This window comes from Neoarius graeffei, chromosome 28, assembly GCF_027579695.1.
Source record: "Neoarius graeffei isolate fNeoGra1 chromosome 28, fNeoGra1.pri, whole genome shotgun sequence".
Taxonomy (NCBI): domain Eukaryota; kingdom Metazoa; phylum Chordata; class Actinopteri; order Siluriformes; family Ariidae; genus Neoarius; species Neoarius graeffei.
This window is the reverse complement of record NC_083596.1, coordinates 6,888,656-6,914,380: the sequence shown is the minus strand read 5'-3', so window position 1 is coordinate 6,914,380 and position 25,725 is coordinate 6,888,656. Positions and strand designations below refer to the sequence as shown.

The 25,725-nt window shown below is 41.7% G+C and overlaps 1 protein-coding gene across 5 annotated transcripts in view; it reads left to right on the top strand.

Moving 5' to 3' along the window:
* golga2 (golgin A2) overlaps nt 1–21,389 on the top strand; it is a 48,399-nt gene extending 27,010 nt beyond the window's left edge. For all 5 annotated transcript variants that reach the window (XM_060913109.1, XM_060913108.1, XM_060913105.1 and 2 more), the window contains 20 exons: nt 1,018–1,056; nt 1,318–1,380; nt 2,067–2,160; nt 2,298–2,404; nt 3,208–3,266; nt 3,362–3,503; nt 3,643–3,732; nt 6,390–6,497; nt 6,576–6,663; nt 6,829–6,965; nt 9,447–9,665; nt 9,773–9,886; nt 10,021–10,245; nt 15,175–15,274; nt 15,362–15,450; nt 15,540–15,696; nt 15,782–15,949; nt 16,046–16,152; nt 18,537–18,705; nt 18,965–21,389. In XM_060913109.1, coding sequence (XP_060769092.1) covers nt 1,018–1,056; nt 1,318–1,380; nt 2,067–2,160; nt 2,298–2,404; nt 3,208–3,266; nt 3,362–3,503; nt 3,643–3,732; nt 6,390–6,497; nt 6,576–6,663; nt 6,829–6,965; nt 9,447–9,665; nt 9,773–9,886; nt 10,021–10,245; nt 15,175–15,274; nt 15,362–15,450; nt 15,540–15,696; nt 15,782–15,949; nt 16,046–16,152; nt 18,537–18,705; nt 18,965–19,227 — 2,538 coding nt within the window. In that variant the 3' untranslated portion in view covers nt 19,228–21,389. The remainder of the gene's footprint in view (nt 1–1,017; nt 1,057–1,317; nt 1,381–2,066; nt 2,161–2,297; nt 2,405–3,207; nt 3,267–3,361; nt 3,504–3,642; nt 3,733–6,389; nt 6,498–6,575; nt 6,664–6,828; nt 6,966–9,446; nt 9,666–9,772; nt 9,887–10,020; nt 10,246–15,174; nt 15,275–15,361; nt 15,451–15,539; nt 15,697–15,781; nt 15,950–16,045; nt 16,153–18,536; nt 18,706–18,964) is intronic.
* The last annotated feature ends 4,336 nt before the right edge of the window (nt 21,390–25,725 follow it).

Sequence of the window (25,725 nt, the reverse complement as noted above, 5' to 3'; positions counted from 1 at the left end):
AAGGCCTGGAGGGAACCGACGCCCCAAACTGGGTCCGGAGCTACACCACAACCGGCGGACAAAACACTCAAACACCAAACTACACAAACACACAGAAAAGAAAAAAAAAATAGAAAAAGAAATAAGAGCTCTGGTGAGAAGCGGCAGCCAGAATGCGCACGACATACTCTCAGCTGGAAACCGAAACGAAAAAAAAAGGAAGTATAAGTATGAGAAGAAAACAGTAAATCAGAAAGCTGCGCGCCATTATCTGCTGCTGGCTGCACTTCACTGCACACGCAAGGATTTCCATCAGTCCAATGCAAGTAACGCAAGTTACGTAATTGGCTTTACGTAAGCAGCTTTCTGATTTACTGCTTTCTTGTCATACTTGTACTTCCTGTGTTTCATGGACTGTAACGGCATTTGCTTATTTAGTAATTTTAATACAGAATTTACTTTGATGAAATTATAATCAGACACTCCAAACCCCCCCCCCCCCCCCCCCCCCCCAAAAAAAAAAAAAAACCCTCATCGGATCTGCGCGATTCACACAAGTCCCCCAGACAGCCGTGAAAAAGGCGGCATCCACCAAAAGGCGCGCCTTTTGCATCCATGTTTTGCCATGTTGCCATAGTAACATCATCTCAGGCTGTGAAACACCCAGCTTTATATACCCGCTTATGCTCATTCACGGGTACACACTTACACACACTCAGTAAAGCACCTGGCATGCCCGGACAACATGTCACCATTCTATTTATTTTTCTTCGTTTGTTTTCTTTTAACTTGTACTAATTTTTTTTTTTTCTCCCTTGAGTTTCCTTTGTCACCCTTTCCATTAACAAAGGTTTTGTTGCTTGTCAGGTTTTCAGATCCAAGTGATTTGACTCCTTACTTTTGCAAAGCTTTATTCTTGGCTGTTTTATCCTTTACTGTCTTTACTGTTTCCTCCGTTTGCTTTATTTGCTCCGGTCATCACCTCGACTCTTTCCAAAACGCTTTCTGGAATAACCGCTGTATGTTTTTATGCTTTAGACGAAGCAGTCTCAGGACCTGTCTGAGCAGATGCAGAAGGTAAACATGCATAATCCCTTTTTTTTTTTTAAACCAAAAAAAACCCTACATACACCTTTTTCTTTTAAACTTCCTTTCTAGGCAGTGAGGTAATGTGATGGCTCTGTATTTTTTAAAATGTACTAAATTGATATATTCAGAAACTTCTAATTGTACTAGAATCTCTGGAGTATTTATTTATCCATTTTTAAATAAAGGATTCCTATCTAATGCACTTTTTTTTTTTTCCCTTTAAAACTCAGCCATTCGTTTTCTTTTCAGGAACGGAAAGATTTTGAGCAGAAGTTTGCCAAAGAACAAGGGGCGATGCGTGAACAACTGCAGGTAAGATTATTTTTCATCTTTATTCTTTTAAATTAAAAATACCATGGATTAAAAGGGTCATTTTTCATTATATATAATGATTATGATGTACGTTTGTTCACGATATGTAGTAAACACTAATCATCTCGGTGAGATCATTTAAGAACGTGGCTACAAGGTGAAAGCAGATATTAAGCTGCGTAATGCAGGGATGCAAACGGCGCGTCTTTTGGCGGATGCCGCCTTTTTCACAGCTGAATCGTGCAGATCTGATTTTTTTTTTTAGGGGGGGCGTAGGAGTGTCTGAATAATTTCATCAAAGCAAATTCTGTATTAAAATTACTAAATAAGCAAATGCCGTTACAGTCCATGAAACATAGGAAGTATAAGTATGAGAAGAAACATGCGCAGCTTTCTGATTTACTGTTTTCTTCTCATACTTCCTATGTTTCATGGACTGTAACGGCATTTGCTTATTTAGTAATTTTAATACAGAATTTACTTTGATGAAATTATTCAGACACTCTAACGCCCCCCCCTAAAAAAAAAAAATCGGATCTGCACGATTCAGCTGTGAAAAAGGCGGCATCCGCCAAAAGGCGCGCCGTTTGCATCCCTGGTAATGAGTCATGGAATGATGGTTTAAGAAAGCGAATAAATTTAGTGTGATGTGTTGAGGAGCAAAACAAACGTTTATGCGCTTTCAGGTTCACATCCAGACCATCGGCATTCTGGTGTCCGAGAAGTCTGAACTACAGACCGCCTTGTCTTTTACACAGCAAGCAGCACGCCAAAAAACAGGTGTGTGTGTAGATTTGATGCTAAGTGTTTAATAGATGTGTTTTCGACATTTGATAAATGCAAAAATTATTGCTCAGCATGACCTTTTTTTTTTTTTAAACTGATTTGCATGTGTGTGTTGTGTTTGTGACACTCAGGAGAGGCAGAGGAACTGAATAATCGGCTGCACGCCAGCAAGCAGAGAGTGTCTGAGCTAGAGCGGACTTTATCCACAGTGTCTACACAGCAGAAACAGTTTGAGAAGGTACAGCAATGTGGGGGTGGGGGGACTCCACAAAAGTTCAAAGTTCATAGGCATGTAACGATTCCCCCAATACACAATTTGATTCATGGTGTTGGGTTTACGATTTTTTTTTTCCTATGACAAAAAGGTTAAATAAAGAATTTTACTGTCCAAAAAAGTGCTCAACATTATTTTCCTATTCTTTACCAACTTAAATATTCCTTTCATTAAAAAAAGGTTTTTCATTTTCTAAAAACCAAAAATATTTACTTAACATTTGTAAAGATTGAAGTAAACTATAATAACCTAGTCCTTTGATTTTAAAAATGAAAAAAGTTAATTTTTTTTTTTCAAAATAGGCATTTTCTTAAACTTTTTTTTTTTAATAAACATTTGGACTTCCTCCATTTGCTTCTCTTATCTATCTTTCAGCAGTCTGTAAATAGAGAGCTCTGATTTCTTGTTAAATCTTTGTACCGTCAATGGCAACAGTGCTCTCACTGTTTTTAGATCTACTTTTTGTCTTTTCTTGGCATTAGAGCTGCGTTACTTTCGCCTAAGGTGAAGTCACGCGTATTCCTGCTACTTTACGTTATTATCCGCTGTCTAAACAACAGTTACAGCTAGGAAAAAAAAACCAACTTGATAATCGCAATTAATCTTTTAGAGTTTCATTGATTCAAGTCATCAAATTTGTATCGTGATTCGTCGTTGCATGATGTATCGTTACATGCCTTCTCACTCACATATAACAAATTATCACTTATGGTAAAAATGTCATGTTTTTGATGTCTAATTTCGTGTAATGTCATGTAACTGAACAGCATAATAAAGAACTGGAGAAGGACAGGGACAATCTGCGACTGGAAATCTTCCGATTAAAGTAAGTCCTGTTGCGTTGGCGATTTGTTTACGTATAGGCGTAGTGTTTTTTCGGTTGTAATCCTTTTCTTTGTATACGCGTTCTGTTTCACTCAGTAATGTGAATGAGGAGATGAAGCAGCAGAGCTCCGAGCTGGCAGAACAGCTGAAGTTAAAAGTGAGCGAGAACAGCGCGCTGGGTCTGGAGCTGGACGAACTGCGGAAGCGCCTGGAAATGGCCGATGTTATGCTACAGCAGGTGACTCGCACGTTTCTATACATCGCTTAATTTTCATGATAGTGTTTTACTTGTCGGCTGATCTGTTTAATTTCTCTATATAAATATCACTGTCCTAAACATGCGTGCAAATAACGGTCAGTGTTTCCCTCTGTGCTAGTTCTCCAATCAGTCAGGCGCTCTGTCTGAGCACCAGCAGGTGCAGCTGCTCCTGGAAGAGAAACACCAGCTTGAGGTTCACACAGCTCAGGTGTGTGTGTGTAAAGTTTCTTTGTAAGGGTGGTGTTTTTTGTTTTACTGCACATTCAGAAAGAAGATCTGGTCCAAAAGAGAGCCAGTAAAACTTGGGGCTTTAAAGCAATAGTTTGGGATTTTTGACATGAATCTGTATGGCATCCCCGTCAATAGTGTCGTGCAAACACACTGACTTGCCCCCGACAGCATCCTGTGAGTCCAGTTCTTGTCTAGTTTCGGTCCAGACGAAAGTAGTCCGGCAAGTTTGTTGGGGTCACGAAAGTAAAACGTTTTTCCTCTCAAAACAGTATGTGTTCAAAAGAGTGATATATTTGCATCACAAAACCGTCGCCAAATAAAAAGTCAGACCTCGCAATTATTTGGCGCTATATTTTGTCTCCCTCGATATCACTGCGTGCTGTCATGTTGACATCTGCGCAGGAATCAACACCTTTCCCATTGTTTGGCAGTGATTAGGAGTTCAGATCAGCGGTGCTAACAAGCTAATTTGAGAGTGTCACGGCTTGGCTCAAACCATGACAAAGAGGAAGACACGGGGTAAAGTTCAAATAATAATTAATTTATTATAATAACAAAATACAAGAAAAATCAACAAAATCAGCAAAGTGGAATGCATGAATGTGTGAACAATGAGCTCGTGTGTGTTACATGCAAAAAAAAACAAAAGGAAGGAAAAAAAAAGAAGCTCCCATTGAAAACGGGGAAAAAAGTGGTTTTAAGGACGTGGCGACACCGGGCCCAGGTGTCGCCAATTCCCGGGATGGTCTGCAGCCACGCCTACAAGGAACACACACACACACACACACACACACACACACACACACACACACACAAAGCAAGACAAACACAGACAAGGCCAGCAGACCATCACAAGAGCAAGAACAGCGACAAATTTATCACCTTCTATAACCTATACAATAATATATTTGTGAAAATGGTGCGCACTTGCGACTATCCAGGCTGTAGCAACAAAGATGTGGCTGAATCTCCACACACTTTTCACCGTTTTCCCATGACGGACGCGTCACTGAGGAAACTTTGGCTTGTTGCTCTGGGCTTCCATGTGGACTCCAAACAGGCAAAGGTAAAAAAGCTTCGTGTTTGCAGTGCGCACTTCAGCGACGACGACTATGTTTCTTCATGCCCAGGACTGAGGAAGAAACGGGTTTTGAAGAAAGCTGCTGTCCCTGCACCCCAGGTAAGAACAAAGTTGTACCGCCATGCTTTCAAGCGGACAGGCTTTCAAGAATCAGCTAGAGCTAGCTGCTAGCAACGTTGTGTTTTGAGACATGAATGAAAGACAGAGGAGAAAATAGTGCCAAGCGATTTCAAGGTCTGACTTTTTATTTGGCGACGGTTTTGTGATGCAAATATATCACTCTTTTGAACACATACTGTTTTGAGACGAAAAACGTTTTACTTTCGTGACCCCAACAAACTTGCCGGACTACTATCATCTGGACAAGAACTGGACTCGCAGGATGCTGTCAGGGGTAAGTCAGTGTGTTTGCACGACACTATTGATGGGGATGCCATACAGATTCATGTCAAAAATCCTGAACTATCCCTTTAAGTTCAGGATTAATTGAGCTCATATCTGCAAAGAAGTTACAAAAGAGGTGTCACTTGAGTTTTTTTTTTTTTTATAGTTATGACAAGATTGGAAAATTGCCAGTGTAGCAGAAATGTGTGGGTTTTTTTTTTTTTAAATTCGCTGAAATGAAAACACTAAGGTGGGGTTTACATTAGACCGTATCAGCGGATCATCAGATTAACGTTTTTAAAACGATTAGTGTGCACACAGCAACGCCAATACACGATTCGCGTGCACATAGCAACGCCAATTACACGGATACACTCGGCTCCGCAGGCATCATGCGCTCCAAATCACTCCGCCCTGAACAGCGAGTGCCCTCTGGAGGGTGCGCACTCCGGCCCTGCGCAGCTCACAGAGCACGCGAGTGAAGCGCACGAGCAGTGATTCGGGACTGAGCCGCTGTATGTGAGATCTCGGTGCATATCGGGCATGCGCGTCACTTACCACTTGCAAGTGGAAGGATGGCAAGCCTAAAGACAATCATAACTACACAATGGGCAGTATTTGCATCAGTATTTGCAGTATTTTCATACTTTTATACTCTTTAATGAAAGGTGATACAAGGCGGAAGTCCGCGCCGTTTTTCAGCAGTCGCGTCACATGACCAACGCCAGCGAATCAGGAAGGTGGATGTCACAGTGACGTTGTCCAATGACGATGCCAGCTAGAGCTCAGCACAGCGTATCTGCGTATTCTCAAGGTTTACACAGCACCGGACCAGACACGATCTGGATTGAATACGTGGACCCTGGCGGATTCCCGTTTCCAGGCGTTTTAATGTAAACGGACAGTGCATCCGCGAAGAAAACGAGACAGATACGGTCTAATGTAAACTTGGCCTAAGATTTAACACTTAACCCTGGTGTGATTTGAGAAATGAAGAATAAAATGTTTGTGAATTAAAACGGGTTTCTTAAATTTATTTTAATTATTATTTTTTAAAATAACACCGTACTAATGAATAAGACTGTCAAGCTTTGCTCTCTTTTTTTTAAAAACAAACAAACAAAAAAAACCCAGCTCTTGTATACTGTGCTGTATCTGTTGTGTTGTAGCTCATGGAGTCAGTAGCACAGCTACAGAGAGAGCGAGACCAGTACGCACAGCAGATCCAGGAAGAGGGACGTGTCTGGAAAGACAAAACCGAGCAGCTTCTCACTCAGGTACGGTCCCTTCTAAACACACACACACACACCCAGAGTGCTTGAATACGTGACTCACCATGTGGTTGTGGTGTCCAGGTGACTCTGATGTCAGAGGAAAGAGACAGGAGCGCTGCTCAGATCCAGGAGCTACAGGATCAGATTACGGAGTTGAAAAAGGCAGCAGGTCTACATCACTAACTCTCCAAACATCTATTAAGCTGTTGAAGATGACTGATTTAAAATTCAAGCTCTAATTTCCAGTTGTTGGATTTAAAATCCATCAAATGCTTTTATTGCTGTTTCTCAGGAAGAAAATTGACGTGTGTCGATTTTTCTGTCTGTCCCTCAGCTTTACTGTCTCAGGAGCAGGAGAGCCAGGCCACATCTCAGTCCTCAGGGCCCTCAGAGAAGGAGCTGGCCCTGGAGGAGAGCATCCACACCCTGCAGCAGGAGAGAGACGCTCTCAGCCTGCAGTATCAAGCACAGGTCAGAACATCAGTCACCTATATAGAGCTCAAATTACAATGGAAATTACAAAATTGCTGTTAGTTGGTTCAGGTTTGATGTAAGGACAAGCGGAGTTTTAGACTCTGTAGGCATCCGAGTCGGATCTCGTCATGATTGCGATGCGCGTTATATTTGGGTCGTCTTCAAGTTGCAGAATTTTGTTAGGGGTGCTTGAAGTTAGTGTTGGATAAGCATATGGCCCTTTTCCACTACCCTTTTTCAGCTCACTTCAGCCCGACACGGCTCGCGTTTCGACTACCAAAAACCAGCACGACTCAGCTCGCTTCAGCCCTGCTTAGCCCCTAAAACTCGCACGGTTTTGGAGTGGGGCTGAAGCGAGCCAAAGCGAGCCGAGTGAGGCTGGGGGCGTGAGCAGACACTCCCCTGTGCACTGATTGGTGAGGAGGAGTGTCCTCACATGCCCACACACGCCCCGCGAGCACGCTGGGATCTGTAAACACCGTAAACCCGGAAGAAGAAGAATTACGAGAATTTCTGAAGCCTTATGCGCCTCGCCTCGCCTCATCTATACGCTCTTGCCAGTATCTGTTGGCGTTGTCGGTGACAACAAGCCACAGCACCAAGACCAGCAACACTAACGACTCCATGTCCTCCATGTTTATTGTTTACTATCCGGGTCGTGAGACTACCGCTTAAAAGCTCACTGATGTCACTGTTTGCGCTGCTTAACGACATCACGTGACGTCCACCCACTTTCGCTAACTCCACCCAATGTGTCCACCCACTTCCAGCCAGCACGGTTCAGCGCGGTTGTAGTCGAAATGCAACTCCAACAGCCCCACTCAGCTCGACTCAGCACGGCATGGCTCAGCCCAACTCAGCCGCGTTTGTAGTGGAAAAGCGGCATTAGAGGACTCCGGATGGTGTTGCGTAGATTCCCAGGATTAAAATTGAGAATTTCTGATTTAAAAAAAAAAAAACTTTTTTAAATCAGCCATAATGGATGTAGGACTATTTATTTTTAGGCCACACCAATTTAATTAGTTGGTTCTCGGATTTTTTTCAGGAAAAATATGAAGCGAGCGGGTGAAATAGAAATAAAATTTTAAAAAATGCTCTGATGGTAAAATTAGCGGTGGAAATAGACCAAACAATACAGGCAAACCAGTAAACAGAATTTTTTTTTTTTTTTCCTGTTTCTGGTTGAGAGTACGTCGTGCGCGTTCTGGCTGCCGCTTCTCACCAGAGCTTTTTTATTTTATTTCTTTTTCTATTTTTTTTTCTGTGTGTTTGTGTAGTTTGATGTTTGTTTGAGTGTTTTGTCCGCTGGTTGTGGTGTAGCTCCGGACCTAGTTTTGGGCGTCGGTTCCCTCCAGGCCTTGGTTCGCCGTGGGTGATGCCTGCGCTCCCAGCTATGGACTGCAGTGAGCTCGTTGCTCATTTTACATCGTGGTTGTCCAGCGCTCTGCACTTTAACGCTTGGCGTGATGTTCCGAGCGATGTTGCTCGGTGGTGCCGCGGCGGCTGTGCAGGCGGTTTGGGGGACACCAGCGCTCTGCGTGGCGGAGCTTCTCTGCTCGCTTTGTTGATCCATGGCGCGGTGTTCGAGCGATGTTGCTGACGGCGGCAGTGCTGGAGATGTGGGACTCGTTTTTGTGCGCCTTTTGGTGGGACTGTGGCTGCTACACCACGGGAATTACATCCTGACCCCTACTTGGTGGACTTCTCACTTTATTTTTATTTTTTTCTTTCCTTGTCTATAATTGTAAAGCGTCCTTGGGTTTTTTGAAAGGCGCTATATAAATTTAACTTTTATTATTGCTATTTTAAGTTCGTTTCTTAAGACAAGGATTTTTTAAGATGTTACCTTGTTGACAGTTTCGGCGAGAATCTTCCGCCTTCTTCAAAACAGTCACCAGATGTTAGGTGGTGACGTGCCTTATCAGCTGATGTTACGCTACGGAGGCGTGAACGTCCCGCCCAATTTGACAGGTAGTTCCGTCCGTAGCGTAACATCAGCTGATAAGGCACGTCACCACCTAACATCTGGTGACTGTTTTGAAGAAGGCGGAAGATTCTCGCCGAAACTGTCAACAAGGTAACATCTTAAAAAATCCTTGTCTTAAGAAACGAACTTAAAATAGCTTTAATAGTTAGACATAATGAACTTCCACTACATATTAACTTTATTATTATTTACCTGTTAGATTTTACGCTTCTGTTTGCTGAATATCCTAACAATCACACAAACAGGCTTTGCAGGACTCCCCTCCACAGGCATGTTTCTTCCATAAGCTTTTATCGAAAGTGAAAGGGGCGATTTGATTGGTTTTCGACGTCACGTGACCTTTTCTGTTGGCGGGAGTTTGATTTCGATTTTTTTTTTTTTCCATTTTGCATTTTCTTCAAGCGGTGATTCAGAGAACCAACTAAATTGAATTGGTGTGGCCTTAACCAGGAAAAAAAAATTTAACCACTGGTTTTGACGGTTTGTCGCAGGTTTGGGATAATGAGCAGCTGAGCCGGTTGGTGCAGGAGCAGGAGATGCGGCTGGAGGAGCTGGAGATGCAGGCGCAGCGCGCGGCCGAGGAGGCTCATGACAAACTGCGCATCCTGGAGGACGTTCAGAGTGACAAAGCCACCATCAGCCGAGCCCTCGCTCAGAACCGGGAGCTCAAAGACCAGCTGGCCGAGCTACAGAACGGCTTTGTCAAGCTGGTAAGAACGTGCATATGTCCATGCGAGTGCGTGTGTGAGAGATAGAGAGATTGTGATGTAGAAAGCAGTTTGTTCATAATTATATTTGTACCATTCTTTCTTCTTAGACCAATGAGAATATGGAGCTCACTAGTGCTCTACAGTCAGAGCAGCATGTGAAAAAGGAGATCGCTCGCAAGATGGGCCAGCTGCAGGAGGATCTCCATAATGCCAAAGAGCAGGTATGAAACTCCTCATGTTCATAAAACCTTGATTTATCTTGGAGTTCTGCCTAAACTGCGCTTATTTAAAAAAAAAAAAAAAGGGTATCAACTGCTATCTTGGATGTAAAGGATTTCCCCACCTGTTCTTTCAGATGATGGAGCGGATACAGGAGTGTTCATCTCTCCAGGAGCAGAGGGATCAGTACATGGCCCACCTGCAGCAGTATTCTACCGGCTACCAGCAGTTGGTCTCTGAACGGGAGCAGCTTCATAAGCAGTTCCTGCAACAGACACAGCTGATGGACCGACTGCAGCATGATGAAGTGCAGGGCAAAGCACAGCTGGAGCAAAGCCAGTTACAGCTGCAGCAGGCCCAGGTCAGGCATGCTTCAACATTAGAGTATTCCCTAGTAATAATATGAGGTGTAAAGAGTCATTAATTTTATAAATTTGTGCACTGGTTTTAATATTTACACTTCAACAGTGTGTATCGGGTTGTTTTAAGGCTTATGTAGTTTCTAGTGTCCTGTTAGAAATGTTATTAATAATAATCTGTGTTCGCAGGAAACTGGGTATCTTTGATGATAAAGTAGCGCTAATTAAGTTATTCCACGAAATCAAGTCGTACATGAGCTGATGGCTGACGAGGCGCGTAGCACAGAGTTGACTCTAACACTATGTTCAGACTGCACCCTGAAACGACCCATATCCGATTTTTTTTTGCCCATATGCGACCTGTATCCGATTTGTTATTGACAATCTGAACGACACAGATCCGATTTTTTTCACATGCGACCCAGGCCGCTTGGATATGTGGTCCTAATTCCGATGCATATCCGATATTTTCACATGCAACTGCAGTCTGACCGGACAGGTCGCATTCATGCGACCTACACGTCATCAACAAGAGACAAACGTCACTATTCTGTGTTGGCTAATCCCGTCTCTTTGGTGGAAAACAACATTTGTACAGTTTTCAGAATTTAAATAGACTTTTTTTTTTTATAGAATTGATCAAGCTAATGGTGGATTTGGTAGGGACCTGGATGTTGATCTGTTAGCCTGATTAAATAAAACAGTTTCTATAACTGATTTATAACTTAAACCATCCTGTATTACAAGATTATAAGATTGTTCTGGAAATTTCCAGTAATTTGACACCTTCGGTCTCATTAGTCTGCTGCCCACATTAATCAGATTATTGTGTGAGTTCCGCCGCCGCCGCCACAAAAAACCACATCGCCAGGTCTCGCCTCATCTCCATCGCAAACTGCACTGGTGTTTCTGCACCTTGAGCCAGCGCTGAGAGAAGTTGCAGAATTCAGCTGGCTATAAACAATCTAAATAAATGTTTATAAAAATGTAGAAAAAGTTTATTAATATGACGAAATAAATATGTGCAAATTATTAAGCCTGAATTAAGAGTTTGGTAATACAGCGGCCGTATCCCAAATGACTGCCTACTGAAGCTCGAGTGCACTATATAGAGTTTAAAAATCCATTACTTCCTAGTAACATGTAGTGCACTTATATAGAAATTAGAGAGACATTTAGGAGTCAACCCTCGTTACCAGGCTACACGTTTTCATTTCAGTTCAGAAACAAAAACACACACGAGACCTCACACTTTAACACTAACCAGATAATTAAACAAACAAACAAACAAAAAAGAAATCATTAAACGAGTGCGCTTTTTTTTTTTTTTTTTGTTTACGTATTACGTAGACGTGCTTATTTTTTTTTATTTTTTTAAAGATATTTTTTGGGCTTTTTCACCTTTTTTTATTGGATAGGACAGTGTAGAGACAGGACAGGAAATGATTGGGAGAGAGAGACGGGGAGGGATCGGGAAATGACCTCGGGTCGGAATCGAACCCAGGTCCCCGGATTTATGGTATGGCGCCTTAGCCACCTGAGCTAAGATGCCCCGAGACGTGCTTATTACGTGTCAATTTGCGCATGCGGGACACTTTTGGGTCGTTTTCCGTTCATATTGGAGATCGCAGACAAGTCTCATATAATTGGTAATGTGAACGGTCTAACAAAAAAATCGGATTTCACAACAAATCGGATATGGGTCGTTTCAGGTTGCAGTCTGAACGTAGTGTAAGCCATGTATGATGAGATTGAGTGAGTGGAATAACTGTTTTATTCTATCCGCATTCACTGGATTTTGAGAAACGGAGCATTTTTATTTTTTGCAAATGCAATAAATAAAATCTTTATACCAAACATCCGACGTTCATTTCTGCTTAGAATGTAAACAAACCGGCGAAATGACAGGAGCGATTTGTGGAAAATGATGCTATAACAGGGTTTCCGCGGAGTCTTAAAAAGTCTAAAATTTGATAATCCTAATTTAAAGCCTTAAGTCTAAAATACGAGCATATTTTGCATTGTAGGTCTTAAATGTAATTTTGCGAAGTCTTAAATCCTTACGTCCATTTACCCCATTCGCTTTTTTTTTTTTGTTAAATGCGTTGGTGATATTCATAATTAGTCATATAGGCTAGGCCTACTTAGTATCAGTAGGCTACGCTGCAAACTACAAATGAGACACAGTGGAATCCGGCGTGTAGCCCGGTTGGCATGGTGATGCACTGGGCATGGTACACGCGCATTTAGACAGTAGAGCCTAAAAGAAGCGAGGGAGATTGTCACGGTTTGTAGCAAAATGGGCAAATGCAAGTTTAACGACTGCTGGCTTGAACGCAATGATTTCGTAGACTGGTTAAAACATGTACCAAACAATCCGTTTGAGGCGTACTGCACATTGTGCAAAAGAACACTCAAACTCGGCACCCTGGGTGTAAAGGCACCGGAATCGCACGCGAAAATGGAGAAGCACCAGGCTGCCCATAAAAGTCTGCAACAATCGCATGCCATCACTCAATTTTGTTCACCATTGTCAGGTCCAAGCACATCTCGAGACGGTGTATCAGCTAACTCCGTGCGAACTGTAACGTTAAAACACAAACCGTACGGAATCGAATGCCTCATCCTCAAGTGATTTGCAGGATGTCTTTGGCTCCACTGCAACTTAGTTCCTCATTTAATGCAAGAGCGCACCCTGGGGATGTAACGAGTTCATTGGTGAATGATGATAAATTTTGTTATTTTGAAAGTAATTCAGGCTCTCCCAATTTTCTTTATTTTTTTGTGCGGCATAAGTCTTAAATTTAACCTGTTATGGTCTTAAAAAGTCTTAAATTGAAGTTGTTCAAGCCTGCAGAAACCCTGTATAATAATAATAATAATAATTCTTGAAAAATAAATTAAAAAAAAAAAGACGTTCTTACCATGAAAAATTTTTCAATTCTGTAATTTGTCACCTTTTTTGGGGGGGGGGTTTCTTCTTTAGGGTTTTTTGGTGGTTGGCAAACCAACTTTAAATGTGCATTATCGCCAACAACTGGGCTGGAGTGTGGAACAGGAGATTTGATAGGGAGAACCTATATTCTTTAAGCTCTTACTTTTTTTGGGGGGTAGGGGTGTTTTTCAAGTACAGTTGTGCTCATAAGTTTACATACACTGGCAGAATTTTTGCTTTCTTGGCCTTTTTTCAGAGAATATGAATGATAACACAAACTTTTTTCCCACTCATGGTTAGTGGTTGGGTGAAGCCATTTATTGATAAACAACTGTTTTCTATTTTTAAATCATAATGACAACAAAAAACATCCAAATGACCCTGATCAAAAGTTTACATACCCCAGTTCTTAATACCGTGTATTGCCCCCTCTAACATCAATGACAGCCTGAAGTCTTTCGTGGTCGTTGTGGATGAGGCTCTTTATTTTCTCAGATGGTAAAGCTGCCCATTCTTCTTGCAAAAAGCCTCCAGTTCCTGTAAATTCCTGGGCTGTCTTGCATGAACTGCGCGTTTGAGATCTCCCCAGAGTGGCTCGATGATATTGAGGTCAGGAGACTGAGATGGCCACTCCAGAACCTTCACTTTGTTCTGCTGTAGCCAATGACAGGTCGACTTGGCCTTGTGTTTTGGATCGTTGTCATGTTGGAACGTCCAAGTACGTCCCATGCGCAGCTTCTGGGCTGATGAGTGCAAATTTGCCTCCAGTATTTGCTGATAACGTGCTGCATTCATCTTTCCTTCAACTTTGGCCAAGTTTCCTGTGCCTTTGTAGCTCACACATCCCCAAAGCATCAGCGATCCACCTCCGTGCTTTACAGTAGGAATGGTGTTCCTTTCATCATTGGCCTTGTTGACACCTCTCCAAATGTAACGTTTATGGTTGTGGCCAACAATTTTGGTCTCATCACTCCAAATTACCTTGTTCCAGAAGTTTTGAGGCTTGTCTCTCTGCTGTTTGGCGTAAATTTTTGTTAGTCTACCTGACCGTGGTTTGGTTTTAAGAGAGCCCCTGATTTTCCATTTGTTAATCACAGTTTGAACACTGCTGACTGGCATTATCAATTCCGTGGATATCTTTTTGTATCCCTTTCCTGTTTTATACAGTTCAACTACCTTTTCCCGTAGCTCCGTAGACAATTCTTTTGCTTTCCCCATGACTCAGAATCCAGAAACGTCAGTGGTTGGATGAAAGATGCAAGAGTCTGTCTGGATCCCAGAAACTCACTCAGCTTTTATGCACACACACTGATTACAAGCAAACAGATCACAGGTGAGGATGCTACCTTTAGTAGCCATTCAAAACCCATTTGTGTCAACTTCTGCGCATGTTATCAGGCCAAAATCACCAGGGTACGTGAACTTTTGATCAGGGTCATTTGGGTAGTTTCTGTTGTCATTATGATTTAAAAAAAAAGAAAACACAGTTGTTTGACAATAAATGGTTTCACCCAACCACTAAGCATGAGTGGAAAAGATGTTTTTGTGTTATCATTCATATTCTCTGAAAAATGGTAAAAAAAATCATAGATTCTGCCAGGGTATGTAAACTTATGAGCACAACTGTAGAGTTTTTCATCCTCTGTTGGTTTAGCAGCACGCGCCGCCATTTTGTTTTTCTCTACTCTCAGCATGAGCCGATAGCTAATCAGAGTGCGCGATTGCTCATATCCAGTGAATGTGGATAGAATCAATAGAATTATACTGAATCAGAACATTGACCATGTAACGAGTTACCTGCATAGAAGTAGTAGTATAAAACTGGATTACAAGAACAAATACATCCTATTAAAAAATATGCACACACGTGCACGCTTGGACATGTATTTTGTAATATAAATTAATTTTAAAACATGCAGTATATACCAGTACTGGAAATTTCTTTGCATCTTGGTAGCAGCGTTTTGCTGATTATTCTTGTTTACAACCCTCTCAGGAAAGACTTGACCAACTGGCCAAAGATAACGAGCAGCTTAAAGTAGAAGTTCAAGAGCTACTGAACAGCAGCTCTTTAAATACATCACTCAGGGACCAGGGTAAGTCCAAAATCCAGTTCAGATTTGAGAAAGCACTTTGTACGTTTTAGTATTAAATCACTGAATGGCAACCTGCTGTTTGCCAAGGTGACGGAGTGGAAAGCTCTTTCCTACCAGAAACCTTCCAGAAGTCGGCCATAGCCATCCCAGAGGACTTTGAAAGCAGAGAGGAAATGGTAAAACTACCAGTTAAGACTAATGAGCGAGCACTGCAGGTTGGTTTAAAGCCAGCTTAATGGTTTTTTTTTTTTTTATTTTGTAACAGGAGGAGTTTCTGCACTCGGCTCTGTCGCATCTGGAGGAAGAGCGGGATGAAATCATGCGCAGGTTAGAAGAAGAGAGGAGGCTCCACCAGGCTGCATTGCAGCAAGTGGCCACTATGAGACATGAACAACATCAGCACAGCGCAAGTTCCGAAACTGGTGAGGACCCAGCATTGAGACTTGGCACTGATTTCAATTCGTAGTACCACACTTCACACTAACTCGGAATGTGTGTGTACTGTAGGGAGTACGGATAACGTTCCCGTAGAGGTGCACGAGGGACTCCGGGGTGCCATGGAGAAGCTCCAGGAAAGATTCACTGGCTTGATGCAGGAGAAAGTGGACTTGAAGGAGAGAGTGGAGGAGCTGGAGCATCGCTGCATTCAGCTGTCTGGAGAAACTGATACAATCGGTGAAGGAAAAAAAAAATAGGCATGGTGTTTGAGAGATGTAATGTGATCTCAAAGCCTCTCTTTTTTTTAAATAATATCTGGAACCTTTTTTTTAGGTGAATACATTGCACTGTATCAAAACCAGAGAGCAATTATGAAGCAGAGGCACGTTGAGAAGGAGGAGTACATTAACAGGCTGGCGAGAGACAAAGAGGAGATGAAGGTACTGTTAGAATTTTACTTGTGTGTTTTTATGTATAGTGTGCATCTGTGTATACGCTACCGTTCAAAAGTTTGGGGTCACTTTGAAATGTCCTTATTTTTGAAAGAAAAGCACTGTTCTTTTCAATGAAGATCACTTTAAACTAATCAGAAATCCACTCTATACATTGCTAATGTGGTAAATGACTCTTCTAGCTGCAAATGTCTGGTTTTTGGTGCAATATCTCCATAGGTGTATACAGGCCCATTTCCAGCAACTCTCACTCCAGTGTTCTAATGGTACAATGTGTTTGCTCATTGCCTCAGAAGGCTAATGGATGATTAGAAAACCCTTGTACAATCATGTTAGCACAGCTGAAAACAGTTGAGCTCTTTAGAGAAGCTATAAAACTGACCTTCCTTTGAGCAGATTGAGTTTCTGGAGCATCACATTTGTGGGGTCGATTAAATGCTCAAAATGGCCAGAAAAATGTCTTGACTATATTTTCTATTCGTTTTCATGGAAAACACAAAATTGTCTGGGTGACCCCAAACTTTTGAACGGTAGTGTATATATTTATCTATGGCTCATTTCTATAATCGTGGGTACATTTCAAGTGTTGACTCTTAGTCAACGTCAGCTCCGTTATTGTTAAACTGCGCAATCTATTGAGAGTTGACATTTTCCACCATTTTGTGTCTTAAAGGAACAGTCCACCGTACTTCCATAATGAAATATGCTCTTATCTGAATTGAGACGAGCTGCTCCGTACCTCTCCGAGCTTTGCGCGACCTCCCAGTCAGTCAGACGCAGTCAGACGCGCGGTCACTCCTGTTAGCAATGTAGCTAGGCTCAGCATGGCCAATGGTATTTTTTGGGGCTGTAGTTAGATGCGACCAAACTCTTCCGCGTTTTTCCTGTTTGCATAGGTTTATATGACCAGTGATATGAAACAAGTTCAGTTACACAAATTGAAACGTAGCGATTTTCTATGCTATGGAAAGTCCGCACTATAATGACAGGCGTACTAACACCTTCTGCGCGCTTCGGCAGCGCTTTGATACGGAGCTCAGATATCAATGCGCTGCCGAAGCGCGCAGAAGGTGTTAGTACGCCTGTCATTGTAGTGCGGACTTTCCATAGCGCAGAAAATCGCTACGTTTCAATTTGTGTAACTGAACTTGTTTCATGTCACTGGTCATATAAACCTATGTAAACAGGAAAAACGCGGAAGAGTTTGGTCGCATCTAACTACAGCCCCAAAAAATACCATTGGCCATACTGAGCCTAGCTACATTGCTAACAGGAGTAACAGCGCGTCTGACTGACTGGAAGGTCGCGCAAAGCTCGGAGAGGTACGGAGCAGCTCGTCTCAATTCAGATAAGAGCATATTTCATTATGGAAGTACGGTGGACTGTTCCTTTAACTCCACATGCTAACCTCAAACTAGCTACCACGTGGCATGTAGACAAACAGAATTTTACGGATTTTAATCATTGTTTTTAAGAAAAAAACGAGATTCAATCCAATATCACAATAAGAGATTTGATTGAATAATTAATCTACTGTTGGTGTTTCCTCAACATTTTGTTCAAATTAATGACAGGAGAGACGCATCACCTCTCAGTCTTTGTGGATTTTATGTGGTTTTATAACAGAGTTGACAAGACCATTGGGATGGATTTGAAAGAAAAAAATTTTTTTTTTTTTCTTACTGAAATTTCACGTAATCCAGAAAATACTTTTACTTTCTATACACTTGGTTTTATAACTGTTTAATAGAATAAACCCCCAAAAAAAGATTTAGACTGAATCACTTCATGTTTATTCAAGTTGAATGCATGAATCTGTAGTCGAAGACTGCTAATAATGTGGTAGGAGGGGGTGGGAGTCATTTTTAGTTCGTATTTTTATGGATAATTTGCTACCGCAAGTTGGCCTAGTGGTTAGCGTGTCCACCTCTCAATCGGGAGATCGAGTTCTATTCACAGTCGGGTCATACCAAAGACCGTTATAAAAATGGTACCTACTGCCATCTGGCAAGGCACGCTGCAATACAGATGCGAGTGGGGAGTCAAACTCTTGCGGTTACCAGAGGGCTAGCCCCCCACTGTAACCCTAGTTATGTAATAGGCGAGAGGTCGAGGAGATCGGTGCCGCCATATGCGCCACATGGCGTGGGAAGGGGCTTTTGGGTCTGAAATGTACTTCAAACATCGCTATTGGTGAAAGCTTGTCGTCATTTGCGTTATTGTTCAGAACTGATTTCAGTAAAATTTCCACAAAAGGAATATGACAAAAGGTTTATCTCGGAGATGTGAAACGCACCCCGAATTCTAGAATGATCTATCCATCTACCTTCCTTCTAATTAGCTCAGTTTCATGATCACTGTAATGTTTGTAGACGAAGTTGGCGGAGCTGCAGGATCTGGTGATGCGTCTGGTCGGAGAGCGGAACGAGTGGTACACTCGCTACATGAGCGCCATCAATAATCCTGACTTTATGGCTGCTGGAGAGGACGCCGGCCCGCCTGCAGGGACACATCTGGAGCTGGATGCTGTGGATGGCCCGGGTAGTTATATTGTATTTGGGGGGGAGTGCAGGATAGTTTTAGTAAAGATGGGGTTGTGCTGTTTATCAGAAAATAATCAACGTCAGAGTAATGTGAAGTCGAGTTACTGTTAGGACCTTAAAAGTTGATCGTTTTGCTTTAACAGCAGTTCATGAAGTGTTTTACTCCTCTGATAGCACAACGAACACCAGTGTATCTTTTTTTTTTTTCCATCTCTATTGAAGTTAATATCTCTCTCTCTCTCTCTCTGTGTCTGTAGTATCTATGGACATGAGCACAGCTGTCGAAGTGGCTCCAGACATGCAGATGAGGACAGACGACGGCCCACAGGACAGACTTGACCCCCCTGCCGGATCTTCCCTGAGACCCAGAGAGGACGGCACGGCTCGGCAGATCATGCAGCTTCTCCAGGAGATGCAGAACCCTGAAACCCAGCCACCTCCATTCCTCGAGGAGAACCCTTGCATCCCGTTCTTCTACAGGCCCGACGAGAACGATGAAGTCAAGATCATGGTGATCTGAAAGCCTTTCCTTGCCTCTGTCCCTCTGGAACAAAGACGTCCCACTTTTCGCCGCTCTCTCGCCTTTTTTGCACAAATAAGAGCCAGCGTTATGACTCGCATGATGTAACTGGAGTTTTACTTTGTGTGTGTGTGTGGGCATTCAGTGTTTTTCATTTACACTCATTTCTGAGGTTCTGGTGGTGGGTGGGAGGGCTTCTGTATCTCAACCTGTTCTCACTCTCTTTAGCTGTAGTTTCTACGGGGTTCTTCGTTATAATACAAAAAGCATATTTTATATCAGCATATATCTAAACCTGAGGTACTGCGGTTGATGCTGCTCTGTCTGCTATGTGCTTTTAATGGGTTCCTCAGAATTGTATTTTTAATCCTCTGAACTTTAGGTGCAATAGAAAGACTTTTCTTACATTGTAAGTAAATGCAAATTCTAAGGTTAGGAATGTAAAATGATCACTTCGTCTAGTGGCTAATACACGGAATGAATCGGTCAGCTTGCTGTTTTTCCGTTCCACACTCGTATACACACACTCTTCAGTTTAGTTTTTTGTAACGTTAAATCCGCTCCTGAACAACTTGCTATGCATAATGTGTTTTGGGGTGTGTGGTTTTTTTTTTTTTTTACCTTTCTTTTTCCCCCCTTATCTGGAGAATTCAAATGGATATCGATGTCCACTAGGGGGCGATGGTGTCAAACCGTCCAGTTTTTCATGTCGATTTGAGCGATTTCACGCAGGCTGCTTCATCGATCTTGTCACATAGAGACAGATAAACTGTGTGAAACTATGCTTAAAAACTTCTCGGTGTAGTTATGGTAACGATCAGGCATCTTGCGTGTACAAACACGTCGTTAAAATCATCGTGAAAAGGAAGCGTGATGAAGTTTGAAGTGGTAAAACTGGAATGTTGAGTTTTTTTGTTACGGTATGTGGAAGAGTTGGATTTAAAGGGTCCAGCAAGTTGCAAGGAAGTACACTATTGCAAATAGTAACTACTGTAGTTTGCTCTGCAGATTAATAGTGACACAAATATTAAGAAGACTGAAGCTGAAAGAAGAAATTAATGATAAAATGCTAGCTCGTTCAAGTTTCTGAAATGCATTAGTTTCTCTTTTTCGCCCTCCCCATGCCTGAAGAGCTCGCTTTGATGTATATAATCTTTAATGGAGTGTTTCCATTCCAAATCCCACACACAGCAAGCGTGTAGACTTGCTTTAGATGAAGAGAAATGCTGGTTTTGTTTTTTTGTTTTTTTGTTTTTTTAAATATATACATATGTGCAGAGTTCGTGATCAATGCTGGTGAACTTTATGATGCCGGCTGTGTTTCAATTGGCTGAGAGTTTCAAGGCTTCAAAGGGAGTGGAGAAAATGTCCAAGGTTGTAAAAGGTGTGTGTGTGTGTGTACATATTAGGAAGTTGAAGCCTTTGTAAGGTTTGTAGTCGTGTGGAGAGGTTTACAGAAAGTCGAGCGCAAACTCTGATTTGCTTTAAGATGAGCGACGTCCACCACGCCGATGTGCAAAAAGCCCGAAATGTAAAGTTTTAAGTGTTTAAGTAATAAGAACTGGAAGTGTGTTGAACGTATGGAAGACCTGAGGACGACTAGTTACGCTACAACCAAGGTGTTTTTCCTTTTCCCCTCCCCTCTCTTTCCTTTCTCTTGTTCACCCCGTGAGCGTGAGAGAAGTGAACGTATGAAATGGATGAGTTTCTATCAGGGTCTCCATTTACTTTTCCTCTCCTTTCGTTTGGCTTGGGAGTGTGCTCATCTTCCTGCGCTTGTTAACCCACAGCCCTCCCACTCTTTCGTCTTTTCTGATGGAGAAGCGAGCGGGATATTGAGCGTGTAACACGTGTAAATAGTGTAACTGTGTAACATAGTGTATATTTAAACTGGTGTGTGGGAAACCGAGATCAATTTGAATGGCTACTACTAGCACCTGCCTATGATTGATAGAAATAAAACATGAATGAAGAAAATGGGCAGAGTGAAGTGGGTGTGAGGTGTCTGTGATTTAAAGGTAAATGGAAATATTTATTTAGAATATGTACTTACACTAAACTGTTTTAATTCAACACACTGTTGGAACACAATGAAGGAGTAAATCAGAGTTGATTCAGGGTTTTTTTTTTGGGTTCCTCCTAAATAAACCTGGGCAAAGTAAGCGCTTCTGTTTCTCTTTGTGTTGTGTATTAAGTAGGGAATAAAATACTTGGATGTTCTACTATTGGAAAGTAATCAACAGTGGAGTCTTGTGATTTTACACTGTGTTCCAAATTATTATGCAAATCATATTTTCTCAGATTTTCCTAAATTATCTACATTAATGGCGGTCATCATGATTTTCCAGTCATCAACCATTAGAGTACAATTCAAATGTTTTTGAACGAACCTCCCAATGATAACAGTACATTTTTAAGAAATAAACACAAATGCACCCAAAACGCATGTTCCAAATTATTACGCACAATTGAGTTTCCAAACATTTTATTGTCATAAAGAACAAAAAATGGTCATGTGTGAAATTAGAAATATTAGCAGGTCATGACTAACTGAAATCAAACACTATTTAAATCAAAACATTATCACAAGTGAAGTCACATCTGAACATAGGACCCCTTGTTGAAAAGGACCTTCTCAAGTCTTCCATCCATTGAATTTGTCAGTTTTTGGATAGTATCTGCTGGAACTGCCTTGCATGAGGACAGAATAGCCTCCCAGAGCTGCTGTTGAGATGTGAACTGCCTCCCACCATCATAAACACTTCTCTTGATGATGCTCCAAAGGTTCTCAATAGGGTTGAGGTCAGGGGAGGATGGGGGCCACACCATAAGTTTGTCTCCTTTGATGCCCATTGCAGCCAGAGATGCAGATGTATTCTTTGCAGCATGACATGGTGCATTGTCATGCATGAAAATGATCTTGTTTCAAAAAGCACGATTCTTCCTTTTGAACCATGGCAGGAAGTGTTCTTTGAGGAACTCCACATATGTTATGGATGTCATCTTCACACCGTCAGGGATCCTAAAAGGGCCGACAATCTCTCTCCCCATGATTCCAGCCCAAAACATCACTCCACCACCTCCTTGTTGGCGCCGTAGCCTTGTTTGCATGGGGTGGCCGTCAACCAACCATCCACCACTCCATCCATCTGGACCATCGAGGGTTGCACGACATTCATTGGTGAACAGAACAGTTTTGAAGTCAGTCTTCATGTATTGCCTGGCCCACTGGAGCCGTTTCTGCTTGTGTCCAATGGATAGGGGAGGTCGAAACGATGGCTTACGCACCACTGCAAACCCCTGGAGGACCCTGCATCTTGTTGTTCGGGGCACGTTGGAGGCACCAGCAGCTTCAAAAACTTGTCTGCTGCTATGACAGGGCATTTTTACAGCTGCTCTTTTGATCCAACGTATTTGCCTGTAGGAAAGAGTCCTGGATTTTCCATTATCAGCACGCACATGTGTGTGTGCTCTGAATCAGCTACATACTTCTTGATAGTGCAATGATCGCGATGAAGTCTCTTGGCAATTTTGATTGTTGCCATGCCTTGACCCAAACATTCAACTATTTGTTGCTTTTCAGCAGCCGACAGGTCCTTTTTCTTGCCCGTTTTGGTTGAAAATGGTAGCCTGCTTAATAATGTGGGACAACCTTCTTTAGTAGTTTCCCCTTTAATTGGACTCACCTGCCAAACTAATTAGCACAGGTGTCTTCAATTGGTTTCAGTGATATACAGAGCCCTGATACACATTACCATTCATGAGTTTAACTGACAAACAAAAAATCTCTTACCTTACCACTCTTAAACACTTGTTGCATAATAATTTGGAACACAGTGTATGTGCCTTTAGTGTAGTTACAATAAATTTCTTCTACTCGTGCACCACCCGTTCACCTGGAAGAAGACGACTTTATTTGTCACATGCACAGTGAAATTCATCCCTTGCATTTAACCCATCTGAAGCAGTGCACACATGCTACAGCGCTCAGGGAGCAGTTTGGGGTTAGATGCCTAGTTCAAGATCGCTTCAGCCCAAGGCCGCCCCGTGTTAACCTAACAGCGTGTCTTTGAACTGTGGACGAAACCCATGAACATGCAAACTCCATACAGAAAGGCTCCTGTTGGCTGCTGTGCTTGAACCCAGAATCTTCTTGCTGTGAGGCGACAGTGCTAACCACTACAATACTGTGCTGATGGTGTATTATTAAATACACCAATGGTTTAACAAAATCACAGGCAAGACACGGAATTGTACAGGCTTCAAATATTTGGTGTTTTCAATGAAGTGACTGTTTTAAAATTAACCATATTTTTAAACTCATTTTACTGCAGATACAAATGCATCCACTAGGTAGCAGTAATGAGTAAATTATTTAAGCCTGCCGTAAATCCACTAGGTGGCACTAATGAGTAAATGACCTGGCAACTTCCAGTAGCTAGTGTTCATGCTACATTTTCAATCCTGAATATTTAGCACATGCACCATGAATTTATGTAACACACTTTATATATCTTCCTTAAATTAATGCTGTAATTTTTTTTTTTACACAATTTTAATATTTGTATAATCAGTCATTAGCGTATTGACATTTATGAAAGAATGAACCACAATACTCAAAACTGCGGACACTGAATTTTTTTTATTGTTTTGCTTTAACAGAACAGTCCTGCGGGACAGACTCATTCATCACACAGTAAAAGTACCAGGATGTATCGGACGTTAAGGCCTTAACGTCTCTACATGTTACGTCACGGTTTGCGAAAATGTACAAGATCATCTCGACTGCCAAAAGCCCATTCTTCCATCTCTCACCACTCAATGATGCATTATTTTCTATTTTTTTTTCAATATTCATTTATATGTTACTCAAGTTACACAATACAATAATTTAATATTCAATAATCATACAGGTCTAAACTAGTCTCTAAAGCAGTGGAAGCACAAATTCTGTTAATGCACCACAGATACACAACACAAAGATATGGCCATGATAAGCATTTTACTCTTAAATAATCCTTCCTTATATTTCTGCATTGTATACACTGAGGGTTGTGTTGACATGCGCAGTAGGTGAGTACGAACAGGTTTGTTACAACGCACGCACACACACACTTAAGACTGATGAAGGGTTGAGACTGTTTGTTTGTTTTCTTAACCCCTTTGGACATCATGTGTACAATTGTACACACGAAGTTCCGTAGCGTTTTTCCTTGTGTCCGAAGGGGTTGAGAACAAATTGCCAAACATGACGCTGCCTTCAAGTCCAACTTGGAAGTTTGTGCATACGAGTTTAGAGATACTGATTACGACGTAGTGTGTTCAAGTGGTTTTCTCGTGTCATGATTACGACAATGTTGTGTCGTTCAAGTGCACTCACTTTTTGCGATTGATATTACTGACAGAAATAGACCTGAAGGCAGCATAAGATCTCTGCATAGAACGGCTATTTCCAGCTAGTGTTTGCTCAAGGAATATTTATTGAAATTCAAATGAATATATTTTTCCATGTTCACCAAAACGTGCTTGGTGTCTGAAGTTTGCTTCTTTACTTCATACGATGAAACAAAATTTTTGTTTTAAAAAAATTCAATCTTTCCAATTAATTCTCAATTTAAGTTCAAAGCGGAAGTACATTGCTATCTGGTCAAACTCCACCTTTAAATTTAGGAGGCGGAGCCTAGGGAGGAGAATGACGCCAAACTCTGCTAAAGACAAAAAGGATTCTGGTTGTTCAAGATGGCCGCCCTGCCCTAAGCCAGACTTCCACTACTTGTTAGCTGCTATCTTTAACCCTTTGATGCAAAACATGGGTCAAAAGTGACCCGGCTGAGTTTTTATCTTCTATATCTTTGCAATAAATTAATTCCATCATTCAGTATTCAACGTATTCCTCAATTAACTTGTTTTTGATCATCATACAGCCTTATTTTATTTTTTCCTTACTTACTTTTTGAATAAAAACCCTTTTTGTATCACTACCCTTCTAATGCGCAACATGGGTCAAAAACGACCTGCGTTCATTTTCCAGGTTATTTCATGTACGGCTGAGTGTTTCTATGATCTACTTTTGAAATAAATTCATTTTGTCATTTACTTTTCCAAATATGCAGTAAATATCTTGTTTTTGTTTAGCACAAATCATCATTTTTATTTTTCCTTTCTTAAGTTATGAACAAGCACAGCTTTTGTAATTCTACATCAAGTTTACACACATGGGTCAGAACCGACCCGCATGCATTTACTCCAGCGTTTGGTGGGAACTGTGAATTGTGCTTGTGTCAGACATTTCACAGCTCAGCACAGCGCCCTTTGCCCATCTAATACATGGAAGTAATGTGTTTCAATTGTTTTCAATTGGAAGTAATGTTTTTTAATTGTCGTGGCTCAGGTGGATAAGGCGCCATACCATAAATCCGGGGACCCGGGTTCGATTCCGGCCCAAGGTCATTTCCCGATCCCTCCTTGTCTCTCTCCCGCTCATTTCCTGTCTCTACA